At 35.5% G+C, this 27,334-nt stretch overlaps 1 protein-coding gene across 1 annotated transcript in view; it reads left to right on the plus strand.

The window, feature by feature from the left end:
• Nucleotides 1-18,596, plus strand: part of Cdh19 (cadherin 19) — a 49,183-nt gene extending 30,587 nt beyond the window's left edge. Inside the window, exons 8-12 of the mRNA XM_090353552.1 lie at nucleotides 2,455-2,576; nucleotides 5,558-5,679; nucleotides 12,196-12,313; nucleotides 14,264-14,515; nucleotides 18,006-18,596. Of these exons, the coding sequence (XP_090209678.1) occupies nucleotides 2,455-2,576; nucleotides 5,558-5,679; nucleotides 12,196-12,313; nucleotides 14,264-14,515; nucleotides 18,006-18,529 (1,138 nt within the window). The 3' untranslated portion in view covers nucleotides 18,530-18,596. The remainder of the gene's footprint in view (nucleotides 1-2,454; nucleotides 2,577-5,557; nucleotides 5,680-12,195; nucleotides 12,314-14,263; nucleotides 14,516-18,005) is intronic.
• The last annotated feature ends 8,738 nt before the right edge of the window (nucleotides 18,597-27,334 follow it).

Genomic DNA, 27,334 nt, shown 5'->3' on the forward strand with positions numbered 1-27,334 from the left:
AACTTGAGGAAGATTTCTGGGAGTAAAGAGGGGTAAGATCATAGAATTCTACTAGATTTGAATGGTATTTGTGTGTCACATCAAATATTTTCTATTAAAACTATTTTTTTTTATCATTTTACCTTTTCTTTCTCATTGTGTCAGTTGTCTGATTTGGCCTACAAGCAAATTATTTACGTATTCCATTAATGTATTCTCTTTTACCAATTTTTTTTACTTGCTTTTCATAACACACAATCCAAAAAATTCCCATTATGTCTCCTATTAGTTAAGAAGTCGGCTTCTGGAGGCCAGGAGTGTGGCCTAGTGGCAGAGTGCTTGCCTAGCATACACAAAGATCCGGGTTCGATTCTTTGGTACCACAAACATAGAGAAAAAGCCATAAGTGGTGGCTCAAGTGGTAGAGCTCTGGCCTTGAGAAAACCCAAGGACAGTGCTCAGGCTCTGAGCCCAAGCTCAGGACTGGCAAAAAAAAATAGACTTCTTTCTCCTTTGCTCTTTGAACTTTAGGCTTGCACACACAAGAACATTTTTTATGTTGTTTTATGTTATTATGTAGGCATGAATTAATTACTGGGGAACCCAGGGCCTTAGACAACAGAAACATGCCACCCCACTCTAAACAGAGTGCTACCTCTTTTGTTTGCTTGTTTGTTGTTAGTTTGTTTGTTTGAGACATACTGTCACTAACTCCAGATAAACAGTCTTTAAATTGTAATTCTCCAAACTCTGAATCCCAATTGGCTGGATTATAGCTATATGACAACACACTCAAATGCGGCTGAATTATATTTTCTGGCTCTATTTTCCACTGCAATCTTTTATCAGAAAATGCCTTTCAATGTGGGGAGTGTAGTTCCTGTTTATACATATCATATATATGATGTATGCATATATGTGATAAGTATAATATATGCATTTACACACATGTATACATATATACGTGTATTGTATGTGCATATACATCTGTAAATGCATATACGTGTGTATTGTATATATCTGCACATGTATACGTGTTTGTGGTATATATCTTACGTGTTTGTGTGTGTGTGTGTGACCTAGATATTGTATACAAGATTTTTTTCACATTTCTCCAAAATTTTGCCTATAATTCGGTTGACGCAGAATATTCTTGCCAGTAGCACATAACTTTCTTGTACAAAAGAAACATTTTATAGCATGATGCTCCAAATCCTTTCAGTTGTATTACAGACATGAAAGGTGAAGATACTGAGAAATGATGATGAGACTGATGAGACATGGTAGCCAGATGGCACTGGCAATCCCATGCCAGACCAAGAAAAGGGAAGGGATTGTTAGCGTGAAACCTGAGCTATATCTCAGGTCATAGAATTATTAAAAAGAGATTTATTCTTAGAACAACTATAAATCTTTATTTTCCAGCCAATCTATTTAGTGGAAAATACAGCTGGTAGTGGATATTTCAATAAAATCCTACTTAATGCTTGAAACAGAATCTATTTAAAATTGAACTCCTCTAAGACTTGAGTGTCCTTAATTTTTAGTTTAATATTCTCTTGAACATCAAGCTGCAAATTAGTATAATAATTTTGAAGCCTGTCAATTTGAGATGATAATATTCTCATCTTTGCCACATAATTAGGGCAAATCTCATTGAAGTCTCATGAAAGTTTTCAGGAATATGTGTGCAAATGAAAGGTAGTCACTAAACCCTAGATACTACTCTTCTTCAGTTTTTATTATTAATATTTTTGCAAGATGAGACTTGCTGAGTACTTCAAAGGCTTCTTTCATTGTAGATTGGAGATCATTTTTCTGACTAGTTGCATGAGGAAGTTTTATTACTTGAGTTCCTTCCAGACATGCTGAATTACATATGTAATCAATATGTAGACTTCCAAAGTAAAATAGAGTAAATCTGAAATAATTTTAGTTTCTAAAATATTATATAGCTCTTGAAAGAATTAAAGGTCAACCCATTTTGTCGAGAGAATTCATTTTTATCATCTATTATCAAGTTTGCCTGGTAGAGAGAATCAAAAATAAACATTATCTGTGTATCAACAATCAAGAAAATATGGCGGAATTGACTAGCTAGCAGTCACGAGGTCTAGGAGAAAATTCAGAGGCAGTGAAGGAGATAATAGGATTCTCTGATTAAAAGTAGTAAAACAGGCTTACCAATATTTATTTTTTATCATAACATTCATAATTCTCTTTACATGTGATCCTTGACATTTTTAACCAAGTAGTTTGCCTATTTAGTGTTTCCTATGGACATGAAAATGGCAAACTCTTTAAAATTTAGAACCGTTTTTTAAAAATTATCTCTATTGAGTTGGATCTTAAGCATATGAAAGCATCTCTCTCAACTAGTATCCCATTAACTCTGTTGTAAAATTGTGTAATATGGCTTCTTAATATTGCTACTTTGAGAAATGGATAACAGAGAATTCTTTCCTTTGGGGACAGATATTCAATTGACAACAGTGAAATATTCTTTATAGATGATGGTGGCACCATCATCACCACTGAGCCTCTTGACAGAGAGGACGTGGCTTGGTACAATGTGAGTGTCACAGCCATGGAAACAGGTAAGTAAACATGAAGGAAAATGAACAGTGTGTTTGCTTGTAGATTAGTAGCCATCTTCTGACTTCTGAGGGAAACCATGCCGCTTATACATTTTTGGCTCTGCCTTACTTTCCTTAATGCAAATTTTCCCAAGTCTTTCCATTTGCTTACCAATGGTACAATATCATTCTTTCTGATGCATGATTAGAACACTCAAAGAAAAACTAAATATTGGAAAATACAAAGCCTAATGCAAAAATGACTTGGAATTTTAAACCCTATTTATTATGTAGATATTTATATAAGTAATTTTCAGGACTATATTGTCATATAAAGAGATAAAGCTGAATATGAATATTAAAAACATTTAGAATTCATTTTCAATGAGTTCTTTAAAAACCTGGTGAAGGTCATTTAAAAGGCAACTAGGGCCAGACACACTTGTTGTCCTAGCTACTCAGAAGGCTGATATATAAGGATGACAGTTCAAAGCCAATCCAGGCTGGGAAGTCCATAAAACTCTTAACCCCCTATGAATCACACTCAAAAAAGCTGGACATGGAGTTGTGATTCAGCTGGTACAAAACTAGCCTTCAGCAAAAATGCTGAATTATAGTTACCAGGCCCTGAATTCAAGTCCCAGAGCTAGCACTAAATTAAATAAATTAATTAAAGTAAAAAGGTAGGGAAAACTTGTGAACTTTATCTGTTACAAATCCCCCAAAATATTATATATAGGCACAACTTCCAGTACTTAGTTAAAGGGAATTGCTTCTCATTTTCAACGAAGACAAGTCCTGAAATGATTTCATATGTTTCTTTACTACTTCTTTGAAAATAATGGTTAAATAATAAAATCAGAAATGAAATTCTTAATTCAATCATGATCAAATTGATGTTTTTATATATTTATTATTTTGGTCTGTCTTTTGGCTCTTGAGCTCAAGGCTACAGTCCCTACTCCTGGAGCCATGGCACCACTTCCAGCTTCCTAGAGATGAGTCTCACATTCTTTAATGCCCGAGGTGGCTTTGAACTGTGATCCTCAAATCTTAGCCTCCTGAGTAGCTAGGATTACAGGCATGAACCACTGTGCCGAGTGATGCTTCTAAATTTTAACATTTAAAGCAAGCCATATTATTTTGAAATAATTATGGCATATAATTTTAAGCATAGGAGTGACATGTTAATTAGTTGTACATTTCAAAATAATGGTAATTCATATTCAAATTAATGTTTTAGAAGTTGAATTTTAAAGACTGTTTATATTTAAAGACTAAAATAGATATGTATTTTTATTTTGATGCAAAAAAAATTATTAAAAACAAGCCAATTTATAATTCTGATATCACATTTAAAATTACGAATCAGTTATCCAATCACCCATATAAATTATAATAAAATTAATAGAGATAAAATAAAAGATGTCCATGATTCCTATTATTTTTCTCCTGGGATTTAATATGTAACCAGGAAGCATTCCAACTAAACATGTAATTTTCTGAAACATGCTTTTGTAACTCATTTTCCATGGAATTCCAGCAATCTTATTTGTTCATGGTTTCCATCTATCTGTGCTGTCCCCCACTTTTTTGGCCAGTGTGCCTTTGCAGTATAATGAATAGGTCTGGGGAAACATATCAGGACTTGGTTCTGGATGCCATTTTTTTCTGGCTAAACAGTAAAGAGTGAAAAAATTTATAACAGTGGAGCAAAGGCCTCTTGTAAAAGAAGAAATGCCAAGTCTAATAGGATAAGAAAACATAAAGATGTTTACTTTCACAGGCAGCCTTCATTCATTGAGTAATTCTGAAAACAAGTAGCTTATAATGTCTGTGTTTACAAAACTACTTCAGAAAGAATTCATATTAGTTTAAGTGATGAACGGCAATCTTTGGAAAAATGTTTCTCTGTAAGGTATGAATATCAGCTATTGAAATTTTAGCTATTGAAAACATCAAAGTTTATTGAATTTATAGAAATCGCTATGCTTATATATTGGAAGATTTTGTAAAGTCTAGCATTTTCTTTCTTAAACTAGACAACACAATAATATGAATTATTACTTATTATAATTATTAAAATATATGTTTTTAAATATATAGTTTTATAGTTAGGTCCAAAACATTGTAGTTTTTTGAGTGAAAATGGAAAATAGTCAAAGAAATGTCACTATGTCACTAAGGGTAGGCAGGTAGTGTAATTATAATTACAGGTTATAACCTGTTCCACTAATTACATGGTAGCTTTTTATTTTAAAAAGATTATTAAGTTGCAATTTATATGATCAACAGAAATGATGAATAAAACAATTTTGTGGGCTTACTTTCAGCTATATGATCCTTACATAATAACACTCTTCAAGAGAGATAGTCAATCATTTAATCTCTACCACACCATACCAGAAACAACCTGTGGTCTCCAGAAATTATGTTCACAGTTTACATCCGATCAGTAGAATCCAGTTTGGGAAGGGGAAAATAATTGACACTAAATATTCTCCACAATTGAGTCCATGAACCATTCAGACAGCAGAACTGCATTGATATATTGAAAAAATTCCATAGAGACTTCAACTAGAGACTTTTTGTTACAGTAGTGAACATGCTAGAGAAAATAACCAAACAACAATGACAAAAACTGAAAACTATGACTGTCTGAAATTCACTAGCAAAAATAACCAATCTCCTCAATGAGATTTCACATAATCATTTCTAAAACTTCTACTTTCTAAGATGACTGGGGAATTATGGTGAGTTTTTAGAAATTATTCTTAGTTTATTTCATTGGTTATCTTCTATCTACATCTCTGTGCTTTTTTATAATCCTACTAACGATGTTTTTTTAAGCTCAGACTAAACTTTGAGGTAAATGTGGTTTCTGTTTTATATAAGGTAGGCATGAAGTCTCTGAAATTTACACTCAAAATATGTCCAATAGCCTCTAAGGAAATGTACTAGAGTATTAAGTATTTTATTCATTCTGTAAATTTGTTTTGCAGAAAATGAACAGCAGATTTCTTCAATTCCTGTATATATACAAGTTGTTAATATTAATGATCATGCTCCTGAATTTTCTCAATACTATGAGACTTACATGTGTGAAAATGCAGGCTCTGGTGAGGTAAGAAATCAAAAGTTACCAAAGTCTAAGCAATATGTTATGTGTCATAAATTATGAATTCATAATATACACCATATAAAAGTGATTGTATATGCTTCACGTGTGTCATGCAATCATATTTATATTGCACAAATTATTTACAAAAATATGTTTTATAATTCACATGTTAGGCATTGAAGTTATGCCTATTTCTGTGTTTTCACACACACACACACACACATGCACACACACACACACGTTTTCAGTGGTGCTGCTTGTTAGGTGATAGACTTTCAGTTTATTAATATGTAGGGATCTTTTCATCTCTTCTAAATTTTGGTTTATATGTACCTAGTGATATAATGTTGCCATCAACATTCGACTTCTCATTATTTTGAAAACGGTTTATCAATCATGTTACCTTCGTGTGTTTTTTTGCTAGTAAGATGTGTTTCTTGCAGACAACAGCCGTTAGTATTTTATTCAGAATCCATTTATCCAGTAAATGTCTTTTTGACTCAAGGGTAGGCACCATTACTCTCTAGTATGGTTACTGAGAAGTATGAGCTGACTTCTGTGATTGTATTAGTTTTATTATCTTTCTGATCCAAGTACTCTTTGTTCTTTTCCTTCCCAGTTTCATTTAAGCGTTTGTTCGATCATTGAGTTGACCGAGTTTGACTTTCCTAACTCACGTACTTATCCATTCCTGTAGTAAATTTAGTCTTTCCTGAGCTTTATGGCTGAGACTATTTTCTAAAGGATCACTTTAATATTTGCTATAGCTGTCTTAGCTTGCAGGTACTATTTAAATTTGCAGTTGTCTTGAAGGTCTCCAGTTTTCTTCAAAGGAAAACTACCTGTACGGCAATCTTGGTTGGCGCTGTTTTGCTCTTTGGTCTTAAAAGAGATAATTTCATGCTTCCCTGGCTTTGGTGTATCTGCTGATTTAAATATCTTGAGTAATTCTTATTTATTTTCCATTTTCACACATCTTTGAATGTCCTTCCTTTGTTTATTAGTCCTGGTATTTTTCACTACCCTATGACAGAGAAGAGATTCTTTTCTGTTCCTCTACCTAGGATTCTCCACGATTCCTGCCTTTAGAGAGCCATGACTATGTCTAGATTTGAGACATTCTCTGCCATTATATCATCAAGACTGTATTGTATGCCTCTCTTTGTTTTTTACTTCCTTCTTCCAGTCTGTCACAGAGTTCTTCAACTTGTGGTTATGTTAAATCATTATTCTTAGGTTCTATGCCATGAGGTTAAACATTACTGAGGAAGGAAGACCTATTTGGAGTTTAATGGGATTAAGATTACTTTGTGTTCTGCTAAAAGTCTGACACAAAAGATGATGTGGAAAAATGTGGGTGAAGTTATAATTCTTGTCAGGCATCATTCAAAAAGTAAGAAGGAAAACCAGATTTAATCTCCACATATGCAGACAAAATTTTATTCACATTTCTAAATGCCAAAGAACCCACAACTTTCTGATCTTCATTTCCTTTATTTGATATATTCTGGTCAAACTTAGAATCTCGCACATTCAGCCCCTTTTACAATAAATTCCTCTGTATAGTTACAAGAATAATACATGGCTACCTATGATGTTTCTCTGGATAATTAAAGGGAAAATCAACAACAATCTCCCACACTATCACATTTATTTATGAGATAAATCATTCAACAGTTTATAAGATGTGATCTATATATGTCTCCTTTGTACATAAGTGGATTCATCTCAATAATCACATTTAAGAATCAAGACATGGTGTTTCCTAGATTGTCACTATTTGTGTCACATGTTCTTTGGATTGTTCCTTGTTGAATTAGGTGGATTTTATTTTCAAATTGGAAGATTTTCTTCAAGTATACTTCAAGAATTAAATGTTTTAGCATCTAGCTTCACATGAATAAAGTCTATGATGCTCTCTGAAAGACAAAGTCACTTAATGATTCATTGCTCAGAATATATATTTTCATATGCAATTAGAAATAGATTACTGGATATTAGAATACTTATTTTTAGTAATCACAGGAGATAGAAATTTTTAATGTGCTTTTAGTGTATTATATAAAGCATATTTGACAGATTCTTTATGTATGTAGATTTTTTAAGTATGTAAAATGTATATAAAATATAATTTAGAATGATAGACTTTATTTAATTTAGGAATATTAACCAAATCAAATGGTGTTTTTGAATGTCATTTATCCAAAAAAGCGTCATAAAAAAGAAATGATAGTAGCTTTTCAAATTGGCTTCTAACTTAATAGAGCAACAAAATTAATGAGTCTTGAAGTAACACAATTTGAGGTAATTAGATTCTATAACAATGAATAAATCATCATAGAAAAGTAACATTTATTTATTCCATTTCATGTTCATATCAAATCAAAAATATCCAGATTTTACAACTTGAATTTACAAATGGTTAAGATAACATGACTAGGTGAAATTTCTTAGAAGTTTATTGTGAAAAATGTTGATGAGCCATGTCTTTTAAATTTTACTAATGTAATTTTCAGTTTAGTTGAGAATAAAATATAAGATTTTAAAAAAATAAAAAGAATAACCACAGTGAGTGAAATTATTCTTACATCTATCTTAGGGTTTACAGACATTTCAACAGACATAGGTCTTAGAATTATGTTTCACTGCAGATGAGAGTTTTCTTGTTGAACTCTGGGCTTGGGCTCTGTCCCTGAACTCTTCAACTCAAGGCTAATGCTCTACTTCTTGAACCCCAGTGCCACTCCCTGTAGTGCATATTCTATTTTTTTGTGTGTGTGGGTCATGGGGCTTGAACTAGACCTAGGCGCTGTCCCTGAGCTCTTCAGCTCAAGGCTCGCACCCTACCCTTGGGCCAATCACCACTTCTAGAGATTAATTGGAGATAAGAGTCTCAGGTCCTTTTGTACCCAGGCTTGTTTTGAAACTTGATCCTCAGATCTCAGCCTCCTGAGTAGCTAGGACTAAAGAAGTGAGCCACCGAGCCTGGCAGGAGTATTTTCTTCAAGAAATAATCAATATAAACTAGTTTGCCAATAAGTATGGGCAGCAAAAACTAGTTGGTATAATATAATGGTAGATATATTTTGAGGTATTGATATTTGCTTAACTGTGCTATACTATTAGGAAAATATAAAGGTAAAATTTTTAATTTCCAAACAAATATTATTCTCATTCCCCACCATGTTGACGAAAGTATAAAAGTTTTTCTATTTGGTTCTTCTTGTTGAATTATCAAATATGCTTCAAAGCATATTCACAGCTTTCCAGTGAGAGCTGAAATAAATCTTTACATATGTCATTGTTTTGCTTTCTTTAACTTTCTTTATCCCTTTTTAGTAGGGTATGAGATTGCTTTGTTCCTTTTACTCACTAATTTTTTTTGTTTCTCTCTTGTTTTGTTGCTGTAGCCTACATTTCTTAAGATCAACTTGTTTTTAGAGAAAATAATAATTAACATCTGTTTTCTAATGTTAATTTCGGAGTGTTGCAGGGATAGATTAGTATTCTGAAAATCACGAAGTAGATGTCTGTAAGTTTAATTCAAGTATAGACACTGTGGGAATATGACATGCAAAACAACAGTAAACAAAAATTGCAAAACGATGATTGCAGGACCAAGAGATGTTTCCCACTCATCATTGTTTTCAAGTTATGCAATAATCTGAACAAACAGAAATCCCTTGAGTGAAAAGCAACAATGGCACTCTGTTCTTCCATTCCCCCTTCTAAAGATTCCATCTGGATAAAGTTATGTGAGGAAATGAGGGCAAGAGAACTTCACTAAATGTAATTTACTTGACAATCCTAGCTGTTAAGAATCAAGCCACACCTTATAATTTACTTCCAAGGAGTTTCTCTCTTCTAAAGAGATGTGAAAGTACTTAAAGTGTCTTGTAGACTTTCCAGTGAATAGGAAAAACAAAGACAATCTATATTGTATGGATAGGCTCATTCCCGCCGGTGCCTCTGTGTGTCCATTATTTATAACAAGTTAAAATTTTGAGAGTAAACATGATTAAGTTACTGGGATATTGTTTTGTTGTTGTTTTATTGGCTGAGTCTGGCATTGATTGTGTGCAGTAGTCACATGAGATTCAGTCTCAGGTTAGCTAAATGAAGTGCTTAGGAGAATCAATATACACTTTTTGAAATTTTCTGCAAATGTATCATTGTTGCAAAATACTAAGTTACAAAACACAACAATCTGGGATGAATGAAAGCAAAACAAGCAATAAATTACATAGGAAAAAAGAATTTAAAATATAGTCAGTAATATTATTTAGATATATCTACGTGCTAGTATTTTATATTTTACCTACTATACATATATGTACATATCTACATATTAATATTATATTGATACATTTATTAAAATATTATAAGCTGCTGAAACAGTTCAGATTAAAAAAACTGAAAATTCAATTTTTCAAAACTATAAAATACAACTGCACTAATGGTATACAATCTTTTGGGGGAGATGTTAAAATAAGGCTTGCTAAAGTGCACAAAGTACCTTTATATACCACAAAGGAAAATAAAATGATGAAAGATGCCATCTAAGCTATGGACAGAAAAACTGCTGCAGTAATGCTGTACTGCTATATAAACTACTATTAAAAACAATGAGAGTTGAGCTACACTGCACAACTGTGATTTTTCATGGGTTTTATTTTCCTTTCTTTGGTGATGCTAGAGATGGAATTAGGACTTAAGCTTTGTATGCAACTCTTTTCCAATCCTCTTTGTATTAATCCATTATCATGAATACATTTCCTTAGTACATGCTTTGTTTATGATTTCTTGCCTATGTTACATCAGAAAATATAGACCCAATATGTGGTCTTATTCTATGCAAATCTTAACAGAAGGATGTTTTCATAGAAATCTCAGCATACATGTGAATTCCTTATACATGAAGCTCTCTGATGAGCTCAGTGATATAATCCTAAAAATGAATCCTAAAAGTAAAGTGTTCTTATCTCCAGCTTTTCAGATTAAAGAATTTGTAAACTGGCAAAGCTAGGATTCAGGATAGCAGTCTTCTAAGCTCTCCCCCTTTTAGTTTTCATAAAATCACACGGTAATTTAAACTAAAAGTTTTACACTGATAGGACATTCCATCGACATTTCCTATTTTAAGCAGAAGTGAAAGTAAACTACATGTCTCCCACATTATTTAGCTAACAGAATGATGATGACTTACTTCTAAATGTACTATGAGGAAGAGTATGCACAATGCACAGAAATACCATACAGATTGAGCAAGTTTCATCATATTGCTCATGCAGATGGAGGGATGTATGTTTTTTGAATTGTAACTGTTATCAAATTGGATCTGTCATCTTGAAGCTAAGGAGACTTTTACTGTACCCCATTGCTAAAGGCACTTTAAGTTTCCCAAACTCAAAACACTAATTTCCACAATCAATTTTACTTAATTTCCAGAATGAGTTACACTCTTTCAATGTGATCTTGACAAGTGTATCTTCTTTTTCTGACAGGAATGAATGACTTGACTGACACACTCAATCCTTAAAATAAAATAACTAATTGAAAACTGATTCATTCACGTATGCATTTAATTTACTCCTTTTCATTTTTTGTGATCTAAAACACCTAATGAAACAAACTTGATGTGCAAGACTTTTCCTATAATTTTTATGAGTCAAATGAAGTCATACACATTGCCTGCTAAAGCTTTTAATACATTATTTCTGAAAAAAATCAATTAAAAAAACTACTTACTTTAGGAAATACTTTAGAAAGCCAATAACTGGCACAAATTTTCTCTCTAAGAACAGCAAATCAAAATTACTGAAATTCAGATGAATAAGAAAAATGAAGCACAGTAGGGTCAGAGCAAGCTTTTATTTCTGATTCATGCACAAGAGCCCATGGACATGTAACATCATAACCCTCTGTTGACAGAATAGTCATATATATTATTATTCTAATACATATGCATATATATATGTATGTATGTCAATTGTAGGGCTTGAACTCTGGGCCTGGGCACTGTCCCTGAGCTCTTCAGTTCAAGGTTAGGGTTCTACCACTTGAGCCACAGCCCCATTTCTGGTTTTTTGGCAATTAATTGGAGATAAGAGTTTCACAGTCTCTCCTGCGTGAGCTGGTTGGAACCTCGACCTTCAGATCTCAGCCTCCTGAGCATCTAGGACTATAGTCATAAGCATACAGGTCCTGGTCTTAGAAAACAGTGTAATGTTTCTATTAGTTTGGCATTATTCTCCACAATATCATCAATGCTTTTTGTTAAATTTTAATCAAATATTTTAATCAGAAAGCGGTGCTGTGGCTCAAGTGTTAGAGCGCCAACCTTGAACTGAAGAGCTCAAAGACAATGCCCAGGAGGAGAGTTCAAGCCCCAGATTGCCAAAATAAATAAATAAATTAATTAATTAAAGTAACATATACATATGTTAATCAAAGCAAAAGCAATAAATAACAGTGACCATGTGAATTTATTAAAAACCCGTCTATACTTTTTTTTTTTAGATAATTCAGATACTCAGTGCAGTGGATAGAGATGATTCTCTAGAAGATCACCATTTTTACTTTAACCTATCCACAGAAGACACAAACAACTCAAGTTTCACACTTGTAGATAATCGAGGTAATGACATTCACTCTTGACCGTATCTTTTCTTCATAAATTTGAGTTTGATTTCAAGAATAATTTGCGGCATGTGTGTTCCTTTTGCAATAACAGTCTTGATGACTACATGAAAAGAATGACTGGGCAATGGAAAATGTATGTCATATTGTTCCATTCCTAAATTGCTTTGAGCTAGAAGATGTTGGGTTAATTATGAAAAGCTATTCCGATTTGTTTCAGAAAAATATTTTTGGATATAATATGGATTTTTATTTTATTTTATTTCTAGTCAATATTCCATGAATTGCTCAAATGTCTGTCACGTAACTCCTGATGATCTTGAGATCATTTGTGAGAGTGTATTGTCACATATGTCTCTTCATTTAGTTTTTATATTTTTAATTGTATTTTGTTGTCAGGGCAACATATAGAGGGATTAGAAGTACTGGTATGTAGTGCGTACATTACTTGTTTAACATTGATACCCCTTCTCATGTTTTTCCCATGCTTTCCCTTCCCACATTCCCTCCCAATCATCTTGTTTTTCCCCTTCCCTTCCCTATTTCAAATAAATGAACAAAAGTATACACGATATGCCAGGTAACATTTGTTAAACCATAAGTGGGGGAGAAGAGAAATAATTTCACATAATACATCAAGAACAACGATCATGAAAATAAACTTTTACTTCCATATCCTAGAATTCTAAACACCCCTGTGGAGGTCATACCTGTACACATGATAAAAAAAACTGAAAATCAAGTTTAAAGACATATATTTGTGCTTGTAGTCTATATATTTTGACTAAGTTTCTGGGACAAAATAGTTATCATAAGGCATAGAGGAATGTAGATATGAGCCAGGTGTGGTGGCATCGCAGGCCCAGACTTCAAGCCTCACAACCAAGGGGAAAACACAAACAAACAACAAAAATAAAAGGTTTGGATTAGAATTGGGGTAAGAATAATTTAATAAAACAGATGTCCAAATTGAATTGTTTTTCATTTCTCTTAAATCTACCTAATGGTTACACTTACTTGAAGTTTTATGGACTTCAACAGCATCATAACTTCAAAAGATGGCTTTCAGAAAGTTATAAGTATGCCTTCTGCATTTCAAAACCTTGAGGATCCTAGCAATGTTCCTGTCTTCTAAGATTTGTCTGATAGCTTCAAAACATACTGGGATGGAAAGTAAAGATGCTTAAGCCGACAAACAAAATCAGAAAACAATTCAAATCTGAGTCACAAGAAGTTATACAGAAAATGATCATTGGGATTATTTTTGTGATTTATGGATGAGCCGTTCCACTTAAATTGCATTATGGTCATGTTCATCAATATTTTTATAGCCTCTCTATATGACTGAAAGAGAAGACAGAGCTATAAAAAGTCTCCACATTTTAAATAGAATATGAATAAATAATAATAAAGAAGAAAATGACTGGATAATGTAAAGTATACTGGTATTTTCTGGTAGCGTCATTTCTACTATTTAAATCGCACCTTTAAAATTAGAGAACAGTATTTGAGATCTTGTGATAATATACCTGAAAATCTTTTACTTTTCCAGTGATGTGGAATTAATATATTTTTCATGAAAAAAGCACTGCTGAATGTTATTTATCCAGATAAAACTTAAAGCAAGCTTAAGTTCAGAATTAGTATCCCTTGCATTAGCCATGTTTATTAGCAAATTTGTTTCATGTGTTCTACAAACAAAATTTCTATATGTACCAAAGGCATTTTAGAACTGATTCAAATAATCCATCTAAGCACCCAGTTAGATTTTTTACCATGTCATGCAGTTATGACTGGGGGCGGGGCGGGTAGGTTAGTTTTATTTTAGAAAGAAATATTTTGTTTCACCTTCGAAGGTCATTTCTCTCTATGATATTCTGTACGACATAGAATACAAAAAATATGTTATATTGCTGAAAAAAATTATGCACACGGATTTTTGTTTTAGATAACACAGCTGTGGTTTTAACGGATAGATCTGGATTCAGCCTTCGAGAAGACCCTGTCTTCTACTTGCCAGTCCTCATTGCAGACAACGGGATTCCTCCACTTACGAGCACAAACACCCTGACGGTCACCCTCTGTGACTGCCCTGCTACTGGACGTGCCCAGGACTGCGCTGAGAAGGGTCTTCTGTTTTCACTGGGATTCAGGGCAGAAGTCATCACTGCTATTTTGCTCTGCACTGTGGTAATGTTTGGTAAGTAATGCCAAGTGTGTGGACCAAGATGATGAACGTGTAAAGGAGATAATCCCAGTATAGCAACAATCTGTGTGCCTAAAGATGTTTGTTCTCCTGAATGTGCTATGATTTTTAAACAAATGGAGCAGCAAAACATATTGAATGGATAACTAATTCTTTTTTTTTTTTTGTGGGTCATGGGACTTGAACTTTGGGCTTGGGTGCTGTCCCTGAGCTCTTCAGCTCAAGGCTACTGCCCAAGCCCCTGGAGCGACAGCACCACTTCCAGTTTTCTAGTGGTTAATTGGAGATTAGAGTCTCAGGTCCTTTTATGCCCTGGCTGGCTTTGAAACTTCATCCTCAGATCTCAGCCTTGTGAGTACCTAAGATTACAGCTGCGAGCCACCTGGCTATGATTCTTTCAAAACTGAAAATCAGCGAGAAAGAATGCTCATGAATTCTGGTACCTAATTCATTGTGATAAATACATGACAATGGGAATTCATATAAGACATAAGAGGTTTTGTGGATTGTTTCCTGTACCAAAGATAGGATAATAAGGTCTTTGTAGGTAGTTTGCAGTTTACTTCCCACAATAATCTTATGAAGTAGCATAAGGTTTACCTTATGATCTCTCCACCTCCACACTTTTGAACCCCCTTTCTCCCCTTTAATAAGGTAATTTTGGATATAAAAGTGAAGTGTAGAGCATTTTTCTTTCTTTCCTCTCTCACATTACTTAACAGATTAGTCTCTAGTATTCAGACTGGTTTCTAGTATAATCTATATTTTCAGAGATGTAGGATTCTTTTCAGTTTTAAAGGATGAATAATATTCCACTATATATACCTACCAGATTTACATATAATTTTATGCAGTAATAGATGCTTAGATTTACTTCATAACTTGGGTATTTTGAGCCATGCTGTATTGAGCATGGGAATATAGGCATTTATTTACAGGTGAATTTAATTTATGGTTAATGAAAGCAGTAGATCTATTGGGTAACTTGAATATTCATTCCACAAGGAATATATATATATCTATATATATATCCAAACATAATGTTGCATAACATGTCAATTTGATATTTTACTTCATAAAAATAATAGTGTAAATGTTAGACATGAAGAACATAAAACATAATCTTCTTCAATTAATGCCCTGAAAAAGAAAAGAAATCTCGGTAAACTTTCTCTATCTTTGTCCTCACTTATTGTTCTTGTTTCAGGAGCATAGGTTATACTCATTTTACAGATGAGGCAATTGAACTATGAAATATCTTAATTTTTGAAAAATACACATGGTTTATTAACACCAAGACACATACTTTATGTACTGTATTTTGTGCACTTGTCATTCTGCATTTAAATCTGATGCTGTTTAAGTGTTGACAGCCACTTTGTCAGCTACTGTTCTGAAATTTTAAGCTGACCTCTCCAGTTGACAGGCCATTCGGAACTTGAATGGCCTCCACTGTCCTAGTATTTGTTAAAGATACTGAGCCATACCTTCACTTCTATCCACCCAACAGCAACAATTTTTGAACCCAGAATCAATTTTTGAAATTATATTTATTCATATTTAATCATAAAACTTAATTGAGGGATATATCTTTAAGTAGGAAAGACAAAAGCCAGTAAAATGATGTTGGTCACCATGAGACAATTGAAAAATTACTTTTAGGAATAGAATTAAACTAAATGCAAAAACAGCTTCATATTTGAAAACCATGAGAGATATTTGTTGTGTAAGAAGTATGGACTAGGTGTTGGGGATTTAGCTCAATGGAAAGGCCTTGGCTCCTAAATTCAGAGTCTTGAGATTAATCTTGCTCTGAAAAAAAGAAAAGAAATAAGGCAGAAGTATGGACCAACCAATAGTAGTGTTATCTGATTTTATAAATACTCTACTGTAAGTTGGATAGTTATTTAATAGCTCTCTTCCTAATTCAATCTTATGAAGTATAGTACCTGAATTTGTACATGATAATCTTACTTTATATAAAGATCACAGCTTGAATATATTTATTGTAGGATATTTTTACATGTTTCATCATTTATATTTAGCATCTATTGTATTTGTAATTGACAGATAAGGGAGTCAGACTTTGGGGGTAAAACATACTTGTGTGCATTGTGGGATGATGAAATTGGAATGATTAGAATTTATTCTTTCAGTTGTTGATCACTTCTTGGTATTGGAGCTACTTTGCCCTAGAGAATTCATTGTGCTCAGTCACCTTGATGTGTGTGCAGAAAGAATCCAGTATATGTTCCTCCTTTCTAACTCACTGATCAACACCCCCTCTTCCTCTGTGCACACCATTGTTCACCTGCAATTGAAGAAGTCTTCATCTACGTCCACCACTGATATTTGCTGTTGCTGTCTTCATATTGATTCAGTTTCTTTAACTACTACTTATCTGTTCTTTATTCTAACTTCTCCTCAGAGTTTTGTAAGTATTAGATTTTAGCCAAGTTTCCCTAGTGCATCCAATGCCTTGCTTGAAAGTGTTCACAAGGCTCTTTTATGAGTCCTTTTCTACGCTTCCGGTTCTAATGATTCCTTACTTTATCTACTTGAGATTGCTTGAGTCTTTTATAGTTTTATGAAACATCCACAATGGTTCATTTTTAAAAACTTTAATTCTACTTCACATCTGTTTCAAATCTTATTTTAAAATACTCAATAACTTCCTAAGATCAAAAAGGTGAAATACAGATTGGGCTATGTCCTATGCACCAAACAGTCAAACACACACGCACACACACACAATTATTTTAATTAAAAATGTGCTGAAATTGTTCCGTGTCTACCTGTTTTAAAAATTGTCTTAGGCAATAAATATTGATTCTACGCAAATCAGTATGACGATTCAAATATCCGACACCTTGACATTCCTGAGAGAACACTGACTCTGGATTAATTTTCTGATGTTGACTATGAGCTTTCACTTCCCCCTGCAGAGTCTTCTTGATGCTGTGATTTAAGCTCTCGATGGTCTATTTTTCACACCTTTAATAGGACACGACAATGCATGGGTTTCATAAGAATCCAATCAATAAATCCATGTTATCCATGTTAAGTTTGTGTGTGTGTGTGTGTGTGTGTGTGTGTGAACATTCCCTGTTTCTTTTGCAGACAATATGTGCGAACCTAGAAAATATGTATAAGATTTCTGCTTCCATGGGGGGCTAGTAGTGCATTTCTTTCTGACATTATTTTCATCCAGATCATTGGGTACTATGATTGCCAAATGTAATCAAATGGTTCTCTTTCAACGTCTGAGAAAACAAGAAACTCATCAGCTCTTGAATTTCAAGGTGACTGGTTAGCAGAGTCCCTGTGCCTTTGTGGAGTTTCTAAAGCCTCCATTGTTTGGGGAAGGGTCTAAGTGCTTCCACCCTGGGCCGGGAGTCACCCCGGGGTGGAGGACCAGCCTGGGGCGGGGCGGGGAGCTCTGAGAATCTTCTCTCCATCCTCACGCCCGTGCTCTCCTCCACAGGGGTGGGCCTTCTGCTGCTGGCCCTCCGCCGGCGGAGAAAGCAGAGCCTGTTTGCCGAGAAGGACGAGGAGTTCCGGGAGAACATCTTCAAGTACGACGACGAGGGCGGCGGAGAGGAGGACACCCAGGCTTTCGACCTGGCCCAGCTGAGCGGCGGTGGCCGCACGGGGCGGGCGAGGAAGGCGGGCCATGCGCCCAGGGCGCAGAGCTGGGGCCTCCGCCCGCGCTCCTTGCGGATCCCCGAAGGTGCGGGCCCTGGGCTCCAGGGTGGCCCGGACAGCGCCGTCCTCCGCAAGTTCATCCAGGAGAAGCTGCGGGAAGCCGACGCCGACCCCTGCGCGCCGCCCTTCGACGCCCTGCAGACCTTCGCCTTCGAGGGCACGGGCTCGCCGGCTGGCTCGCTCAGCTCCCTGGGCTCGGCCCTCCACGAGCCGGACGAGGACTTCGAGTTCCTCCAAGAGGCCGGGCCTCGGTTCAAGAGGTTGGCGGTCATGTTTGGCTCCACCGTGCGCCCAGACAGCTGAAGCTGCCAGCACCCACATTTCCAAGAGAAGATGGCGCCCTTCCCGGACCCCCCGCCCCCGTGTTCATCCCAGGAGAGCACAGGGTCCCCGACCCCAGTCCTTACTCCAGGAGAGGTGCAGGGGCCCCGACCCCCGTTCTTACCCCTGGAGAGGCGTAGGGGCCCCCGACCCCCTTATCCCCCTGGAAGCCTCCCCCGTGATTGCCCTCCTGAGCACATTCTCCTAACACGCGCATGGATCGTGTGAGACAGGCACTGATTTAGGGCCATCTGGGTGTTAAATGACCCGAGGCTCTAACCTTTGCAAACATAAGAGCCCTTGTGTACCAGTAGTAGATTCCCCATTGATTCTGCACCAAGAAGAGCCTTCCCAGCCTGGAGTGGTGGGGGGAAATGCCACACAGTGTTTAAAGCTATTTCACTGTGCGTACACAAGCAGGTTTCTGATGGCGATTCGAGGAATTGTTCGACTGCACATTTAAAAAATCGTTCCCGCGGCCACTCTTCAAAACTAATCTCACATTTGTGTGAATATCAAATATATCTGAATAAGCCAGAACTATATATTACAAACGTGTATTATATTTGCACATTACTATTTTATACAAGAAAGGAAAGGAAAGTGTGCTTAGATCTTTTTCTGTATTTTCATAGGAAGCTCCAAATGTACTCTTCATATCAACATAAAAATCATAAAACTCGTGTCCACATTTTTTTCCGCCAGAACAGTCCAGCTTTGATGTGTGAAAAGGTTATGGTCATTTCTACTTCTACTCTTAACGATGAGCGACAGGAGTCTGGGTTTAAATTTGAACTACAATTTATCTTAAATATTGTGCTCAAGTACACAGACTTCATATGCATAACCAATATAACATGGTAGGAATCTCAAACTTCTTTCTCCCTTCTAATAGCTTAGAATATGAGTGACTTTTGGTGTCTTTATAATTGAGTATTAGATTAGGAACAATAATTACTTTTCTAATTACATAATAAAAGAAGTCAATGCAAGGCTGTTTGGAGGTAAAAGCTTTAACAATCGTCTTACTTTTATTTCATCTCATCACAGTCAAATTTTTATAATTCACAGATAAAATAAAGCATGGATGCCATTTATCAAGAACCTCACATTGTAATCTGTAACATGAAGTCCAGGTGTTAGGGCTGTACCTGTAACATTTGTTCAGCATGCACATAAGAGTGAATTTGATCTCCCAGCATTAAACTAAACAAGATGAATAAACAAATACATTTGCTAATTAATTCAATGACATCAAGGATTACTATTTTGTACTATTGAACGAATAGTAATCAATAAGGTATGCAAAATAAATAGAATAAGTTGTATATGACAAATGTAAGTCTCAGGAAATAGTAGCACTCCATGATTATAGCAGCTCATCATACATTTCTAGTGCAGGAAACCCTTTCTTACCTTGCTCAGAGGGTTTTCCATGTCCTCAAGAAATTTTGAAGTGTAGTTTAACTATTAACCTGACTCACACACCATGTGTTTTCCTCTCCTCTCCTTTCTGCCATCTTTTCTTCCTCCTTCCATCTCTGTTAATTTCCTCTGACAACTCCATGTCGCTATTCTGAAATATGCTCCTCTCTAAACCTTCTACTTTTTGTTTCTCACTTATTTTCACCTATGATGATCTGGAACTTCCTTTTTAACCAAGACTATTCCTGCCACTCATCTCACTCCTGCCCTTGATTTGACTGCTTCTCTTAGCCCCTTGGGATTCTATAATTAATACAGTATATTCAATGCAGTAAAACTAGTACATGTATTCCTTGTTATAATTTTCTTGTAATGTAAATCTACTGTGGCAAGAGATGGTTAATTATGTTCCATTGTATCTGTCTAAAATCATTTTTGTAAAAAATAAATATTGCTTATTTGAATATAATAACGCCTCTAAATCTATTTAATTTGGACTAGTAGAGAGTCCCTTTTGATTTTCATTGTATATTAACATGAAATGCCTTAAGAACAACAATCATTCATTATATGGCTTATGTTTCTATATCCTAGAGATCCTTTCATTTAGCGTCCTACTATATGGCCTTTCGTATCAAGTTTTTGCTCTATTGCAAATCTCTGCTAGGAGAGCCCAAGGTTTCTACTGATTGTGACAAATGAGGGAAACCATTGAGCCTAAGTTCCTTTGAGTCTGGCTTCCTTCACTTAATAAGATTTTTTTCTAAGACTTTCCATTTCCTAACAAATGGGGCGATGTCGTTCTTTCTGACAGCAGCATAGAATTCCATTGTGTACAATACCACATCTTGCCGATCCACTCATCAACTGAGGGACATCTAGGTTGGTTCCATATCTTTGCTATGGTAAATAGTGCTGCAATGAGCATTGTTGTGCTGGTGGATTTAGTATGTCCTTGTTTCTGGATGATTGAGTAAATGCCAAGTAGTGGAATTGCTGGGTCATAGGGGAGCTCTATGTTTAGTCTTTTGAGGCACTGCCATACTGCCTTCCATAGTGGTTGAAGGAGTTTGCACTCCCACCAACAGTGTAGCAGTGATCCCTCCTGGCCACATCCCCTCCAGCATCTGTTGTTGTTAGGTTTTTTGATCCTGGCCATTCTAACTGGAGTGAGGTGAAATCTTAGAGTTGTTTTGATTTGCATTTCTTTTATGACCAGAGATGTTGAGCATTTCTTCATGTGTCTATAGTCTCATCTCTTTTGCTGTCCCTTGGTTATCTCATATGGTTACAGTATCTCACTTTGTTACCTGATATATCAGATATATTTGTATTTGGTTATTTGAAATTGGATAGGGAACGGGGGAAAACAAGATGAGGGGTGGGGGTGGGGGGGAGGGAAATGGGGATCAAGACATGTGAAAGGGTATCAATGTATGGGAATTAATGTACCATCTATGTGGCAGATATCATGTAACCCTTCTATTAATTACAATAAAAATATATGAAAAAAATAATAAAAAATTAACAAGAAATGCCAATATGGAATTAATGTAATTAAAAAATTAATACAGGGTAGTTATTTGGTAAGAATTGTTTTTCTGAATGCATCTAGGAATTACATGAATTTGACATGTTAGCTTATCTGGCCTCACGGCTAATATACCTGATACGTAGGAAACCCTTATGTCACTCAGTCAAAACAAAAGGTGAAAGATCACAGTGGAAATCTCAGACAAATAAGTTTATATGAAATATGAGAAATGTGAAAAAATAATGAATCACACTTTTCACACTGAAAAGGACAATTTAATAACTAATACAGTGCATGGTGTATGATGCTGATCAAAAACTGCAAGCAACAACTGTGAGCTTCCTGCTTATTCTATACATCAGCATTAAATAGCAAGCATGGAAGGGAAGAGATCTAGGTAAATTAAGTGAGGAAAATATTATGTGGCCCTTCATGAAATTAAAAAAAAATGTCAGCATAGCTCTTCACCTTTCAGAATTGTGCTTCCTTGGGAAGTGAGAGACTCTAATATCTTGGCCATAGGTGTCACCCTGTGGTTTGTGAGAATTTTTGCTAGTTTTAAATGTAGAGGGCTCTGAGGACTGTGGGGTGATTCCATCCGGAGTGACAGGGAAGAGGCAGGCCTAGCTGATCACATACGATCCCTGGCCTTGGACCAGCCTAAGCTATGTCATTCCACTTCCTAGCAGATGGCAGCTATAGACACTTTGCAGAGGGAAGAAGCTGAGAGGAAGATCACACCAGATATCCCAAGAATATATCCCACAGGTCAAGAGCAGTAGAGGCTGCAAGCCCCACCAGGGTTTCTGACAATCCCATCCCATGAACTTGCCCTGAGGCCTGAAAGCCCACAAAGGCACAATCATCACTGAATTCCTAGGAATTTCAGTGGATGCAGGGTGTGTACAGGAGGCTCCCTGTTCTCCTTCCTCTCTGCCTTCCCACCACAAAGCCCACCCCAGAAGCCACCAAGTCAGTGCATGTAGACTTGTAGATGTACTCTAGCAGGAGTGGAAGGTAAGGTCTCTAGGTGTCTCTGTCTCTGTTTCTCTCTTTCTCTCTCTCTTTCCTTCTTTCTTCATTTCCTTCCCTTCCCTCCCTCCCTCCTTCCCTCCCTCCCTCCCTCTTTCCTTTTTTCCTTCCTTCCTTCCTTCCTTCCTTCCTTCCTTCCTTCCTTCCTTCCTTCCTTCCTTCCTTCCTTCCTTCCTTCCTTCCTCTGTCTCTCCTACCTCCCTACCTCCTTCCTCTTTCCTTTTTTTTTTTTTTTTTTTGCCAGTCCTGGGCTTGAGCGCAGGGCCTGAGCACTGTCCTTGGACTTTCTCAAGGCTAGAGCTCTACCACTTGAGCCTCAGCACCACTTCTGGCTTTTTTCTATGTATGTGGTACCGAGGAATCGAACCAGGGTCTTCATGCATGCTAGGCAAGCACTTTAACCACTAGGCCAAACTCCCGGCCTCCTTTTTTTCTTTTGCTAGTCCTCGAGCCTGAACTTCAGACACCCTGTACCACTTGAGTCATAGGATCACATCTGGCATTTTTGGTGGTGGCTTGGAGATCTGAGTCTCATAGGCTTTCCTGTCCTTGCTTGTCTAGATTTTAGATTTTCAGATCTCAGCTCAGTGAATAGCTAAGATTACAGGCACGATCCACCAGAGCCCAGGCTGATGGATACCTTTGCTAAAAATGAAAACTTTTTTTCTGATTTGGAATTGAAATCCTCAGGTCTCAGCTTCCTGACATCTAGGAATTTTTTAAATTTTATTTTATTTTGGAGTGATGTATAGAGCGGTTACAGTTATATTCATAAGACAGTGAATACATTCAGGGGGGAAATAGGAGAAGATACTTGTTTCACTATTTGAAAATAACTAAAATAGATGAAAATTGTCTCATATTGGTCCAAACTGTATCTGACTTTGGTGCCTGGTATATTGATATATGTTCATTTGTTTATTTGAAATAGGAAAGGGAAGGGGAAAATCAAGATGATTGGGAAAGGGTTGGGGGTCAGTGGGAGAAAAACATAAGAAGGTGTATAAATGTTCAAAAAGTAATGTATCTACTATCTGACAAATATGACTGTAACCCTGCTATACAATACCTGACAATAAAATACAATTTAAAAATTAATAAAAATAAGATTGAAATGTTAAGAAACCAACATTTTCAGAAGTATTTATTCAAATTGGAAGTAAATAATAAACTGGATAACTACTACAAATTCATTTATATTCTATAGAGTTTTAATAATAATTTAAATTTCCAGGTTACCAAATAATCCTTACATAAAATAAAAACAACCGTCATTTGTGCATTTTTGGTAAAATGTTCTTAAATTTTCTAAAGCATATTAGAATAGTTTGCACACATTAACTTATGTTTATAATTTTCTCAATTCAAAGTATGATATACTCTGTTTTCCATAATGCTCAGTGATTTGACTTATAGGTCAGTAAAGTGGGCTTGAAAAAAGCAACATTTGTAAGAGTATGTGATGGTACAGATTAATGGAATGTCTTATTACTTAAAAACCCTATGCATACAATATTCATGTGCAATAATGTTAAACATTTCCTTAATGTTACTTAATCTGTATACTAAAGAGCATACATAAACTATGAAATTTATTTAAATTATTTTTCAGTTACTAGTAGATTTTACTGCATAACTTTCGGAAAGTCATTTCAAATCATTTCCTTTGATACATTCATAAGTACAGTGGAGACGTTAGGAACACCTAGTCATAACTATTATGAAATAGTTATACATCTATAGATATAATTTAGCAAATATCTGACATTTCACCTACAATTATTGCTGCAATAAATATTACATTATTGCTTTTACATAAGGACTTACCTAGGTAATCAAGTATTAGAATAAAAATAAGAAGATACACAATACTGAATTGATTTGAGAGAATAATTAGATTGTTATTACTTATTTTCCTCAAACTTTGATCCTCCCAGGTTATTTTTCTGTTATTATCAGAGGAAAAGTAATCACTGTTCAAGTTATACATGGAGTGCAGAGTATTCTGTTGGAAAGTATTTTTTTTGTGGAATTTGTTGAAAGAAACTGCTTTATTGAACTAAATAGTAGTAATAAATTTTTTGTAGCAATGCTTCCTGGATATAAACATTTAAAAAGTTAGTCACTCATAAAGTACAGCCTGTTTCACTCATTTTTAACTACTGGAGAAAGTAATCACCATTTCTATATTAAACATCAATTGTAGAAAATTTAAAGTGAGAGCTAATAGTGGATCTTAAAGAAAAATACAAAAATTAAATTACAAAAGAGGTTATTCTTATCATCTCTGTGAAAACAAAAATTAAATCTACTTCCTTGACTTTTTCCTTTTTTTTTGTCTTTATTTCAGGGGATATTGACATATGTTTCTCTAAAAGTATGTTTTCGTTATTTCTTTCTCATATCTGAGATAGACAGACTCAAATGCATTCCAGGGAATTGTCCAGCCTAAACGACACCCCTCACTTTTTTCAGTCTTATCTCACATGACCTCTGTTAGTTCAGAAGCTTTCCATGTAAGGCTAATTATCTATTTTCATCTCTCCTGAAAATTTCCACATAGCTGTATTTGAAATAGTAAGTTTACATTGAGAGGATTTCACATAATTATTTGAAAATGTTTTAAAGTATCAGCAATTAAATTTTGCTATATTTATTTAGTGCTTAACTTTACTAATTTATTCATAGTAATTTATCATTGCAGCACACTGTTAAAACAATATTTCCTGTTTCACAGTTTGATAGTTTCATGATTATCAGATTAATGTTTTTTTTAAAACACAATGACCAGAAAAGGAACGTTTTGCCCTCAAGCTAATCAAGAAAGTTTCAGCTGCAAAATTTAAATGCTTTATGTGCTAAAGAAAAAAATAAAAGAAACTCAGGAAAAAGTATAAAAATTCATGCCAATTCTCCATTGCCTTTTGTGAAAAATTATGTGCACAAAAATATTGAGTAAAGGGAGTTGGCCTAGCCCTGAATTTTCCTGGAGAACTGGAGGGTATTCCAGCCAAATGGTCCCTGGCAATGGGCTTGTCTAATAAAAAAAACATAACTGGAGTAAAGATGGCCCCATGGTCTTCCCATCTCCCCTTGGGGAGTTGTGAAAATTCTTGAATTCGTCCACATTAAACAAGGGAGCCACAAAGCAGATGGTGCTGCTGGATTGATGTGACAAACTAACTGGGTCAGGGAATGCCCAGATAGGGAAATGACATCTGGTTTTGAATGTCTGTGGTGTGTGCTCTACCAGCCATGGGCCCATGTCTTGTCAAAGGCAATCCACCTTCATCACCTTCATCAATCCAGCTCTCTGAGGGCCAGGCATAGCAACAAGGTGGTGAAGGCCAAATTCTTTCTTTTCTCTTCTTCAGCTAGGATACAATTCATCTTTCTCTGTCTTGAGCTCTTGGTAATCCTGGTTCCCAGGGCTTCAGACCCTGGGAACTTATTTCACTGCCTGTCCCCACGTCATAGAACCTAGAGACTCACTGACTCCCCACTTTAAATTTCCTGATTTCCTAGCTTGCAAGCTAGGCCAACAAATCTGCAGATCCTATCTATGTATACCATTGGTTCCTGTGTGCAAGTCTGTCTAATAGCCAATTGTTTTCGTGACTAAACATGTTCTGACTAATTTCCAGACCTGGTAAGAGATGTACTCATGCTCTCACTCATATACACGTGCTTTCAATGGGATTATTGTAGTAATAGTTTCCTCCTAGTCCAGGCTGTCATGTATCCAATGGTTAGGATTGAGGGAGTGGGGACAAAACCATCCACAAGGTAAGGAGAATAGGACCTTGTGTTTTATCCAGCAGGGACGGAGTTACTGAAAACTAACAAAAGTGGAAATCTAATAGATGATTGGGAGACACATTGAGGTTGTCTTTATCATGACTGATTTTATTTCCACCTTCAAAAATAGGTATTCAACTACTATATAGATTTTTAATGTAGACAGCTTAAAGCAATATGAGTGGATTTGTTTTTACTTACAATTTTACGTTTCCAATCTCTCTCACCTAGGTGAGAGTCAAAGGCATGGCAGTGAACAAGACACATGATACTCAGGCTGCGTCGGCAAATTGTACCATTAGTGCAGCTACTGCAATATAATAAAGTAACAAAATAAACCTGCCATGCAAACTTCAGCAATAATAAACCCAAAATGAGCAAAAGTGAAAGCAAATAAACAAATGGCTGCTTCCGTACACATATTTTCCTGGCTGTACATAAGGTTGAATCACCGATCTCTATTTCTTTTTCTTGTGCATGGTGTAAAGCAATCTAAAACCTGTTCTTGGTGATATATTTAAAGAGAAATTTACAACATGGGGATATGTTTTATTGAATCATTTATTTGAGTCTACCTAAGAAATTAGAATGTGCTTTTTTTTCTTCTTCCAATTACTGAACTAGAGTTAAGTCAGGATTTGGCAAAACACAAAAAAATAGAAAATTCTCTTGTCACATGTGTCCCAGCAAGTGGTGCTTTCTATCCACTTTTGCTTAGATGGAAGACAATGGCACCTGCACTTTATGCCAAGACAAATGTTACCATTGCCACCTTAGAGAAAGAGAATATTGTTGAATATGCAATTACAGTAGTTCCAGCCCAGAGTAAACTCTATACTATACTAGCATACCAAATTTCTGACCATTTCCAGTGGCTTTCTTTTTGTTTTTAACATTAATAATCATGAATGAATGAATTAATTAATTAAATATGTAGACATAACTGGCACAGAGAAGAATAGCTCAGGCATCTGTGAGTGAATCCTCATAAATTAGCT

This window comes from Megascapheus bottae, chromosome 19 (genome assembly GCF_031878675.1).
Source record: "Megascapheus bottae isolate mThoBot1 chromosome 19, mThoBot2.hap1, whole genome shotgun sequence".
NCBI lineage: Eukaryota > Metazoa > Chordata > Mammalia > Rodentia > Geomyidae > Megascapheus > Megascapheus bottae.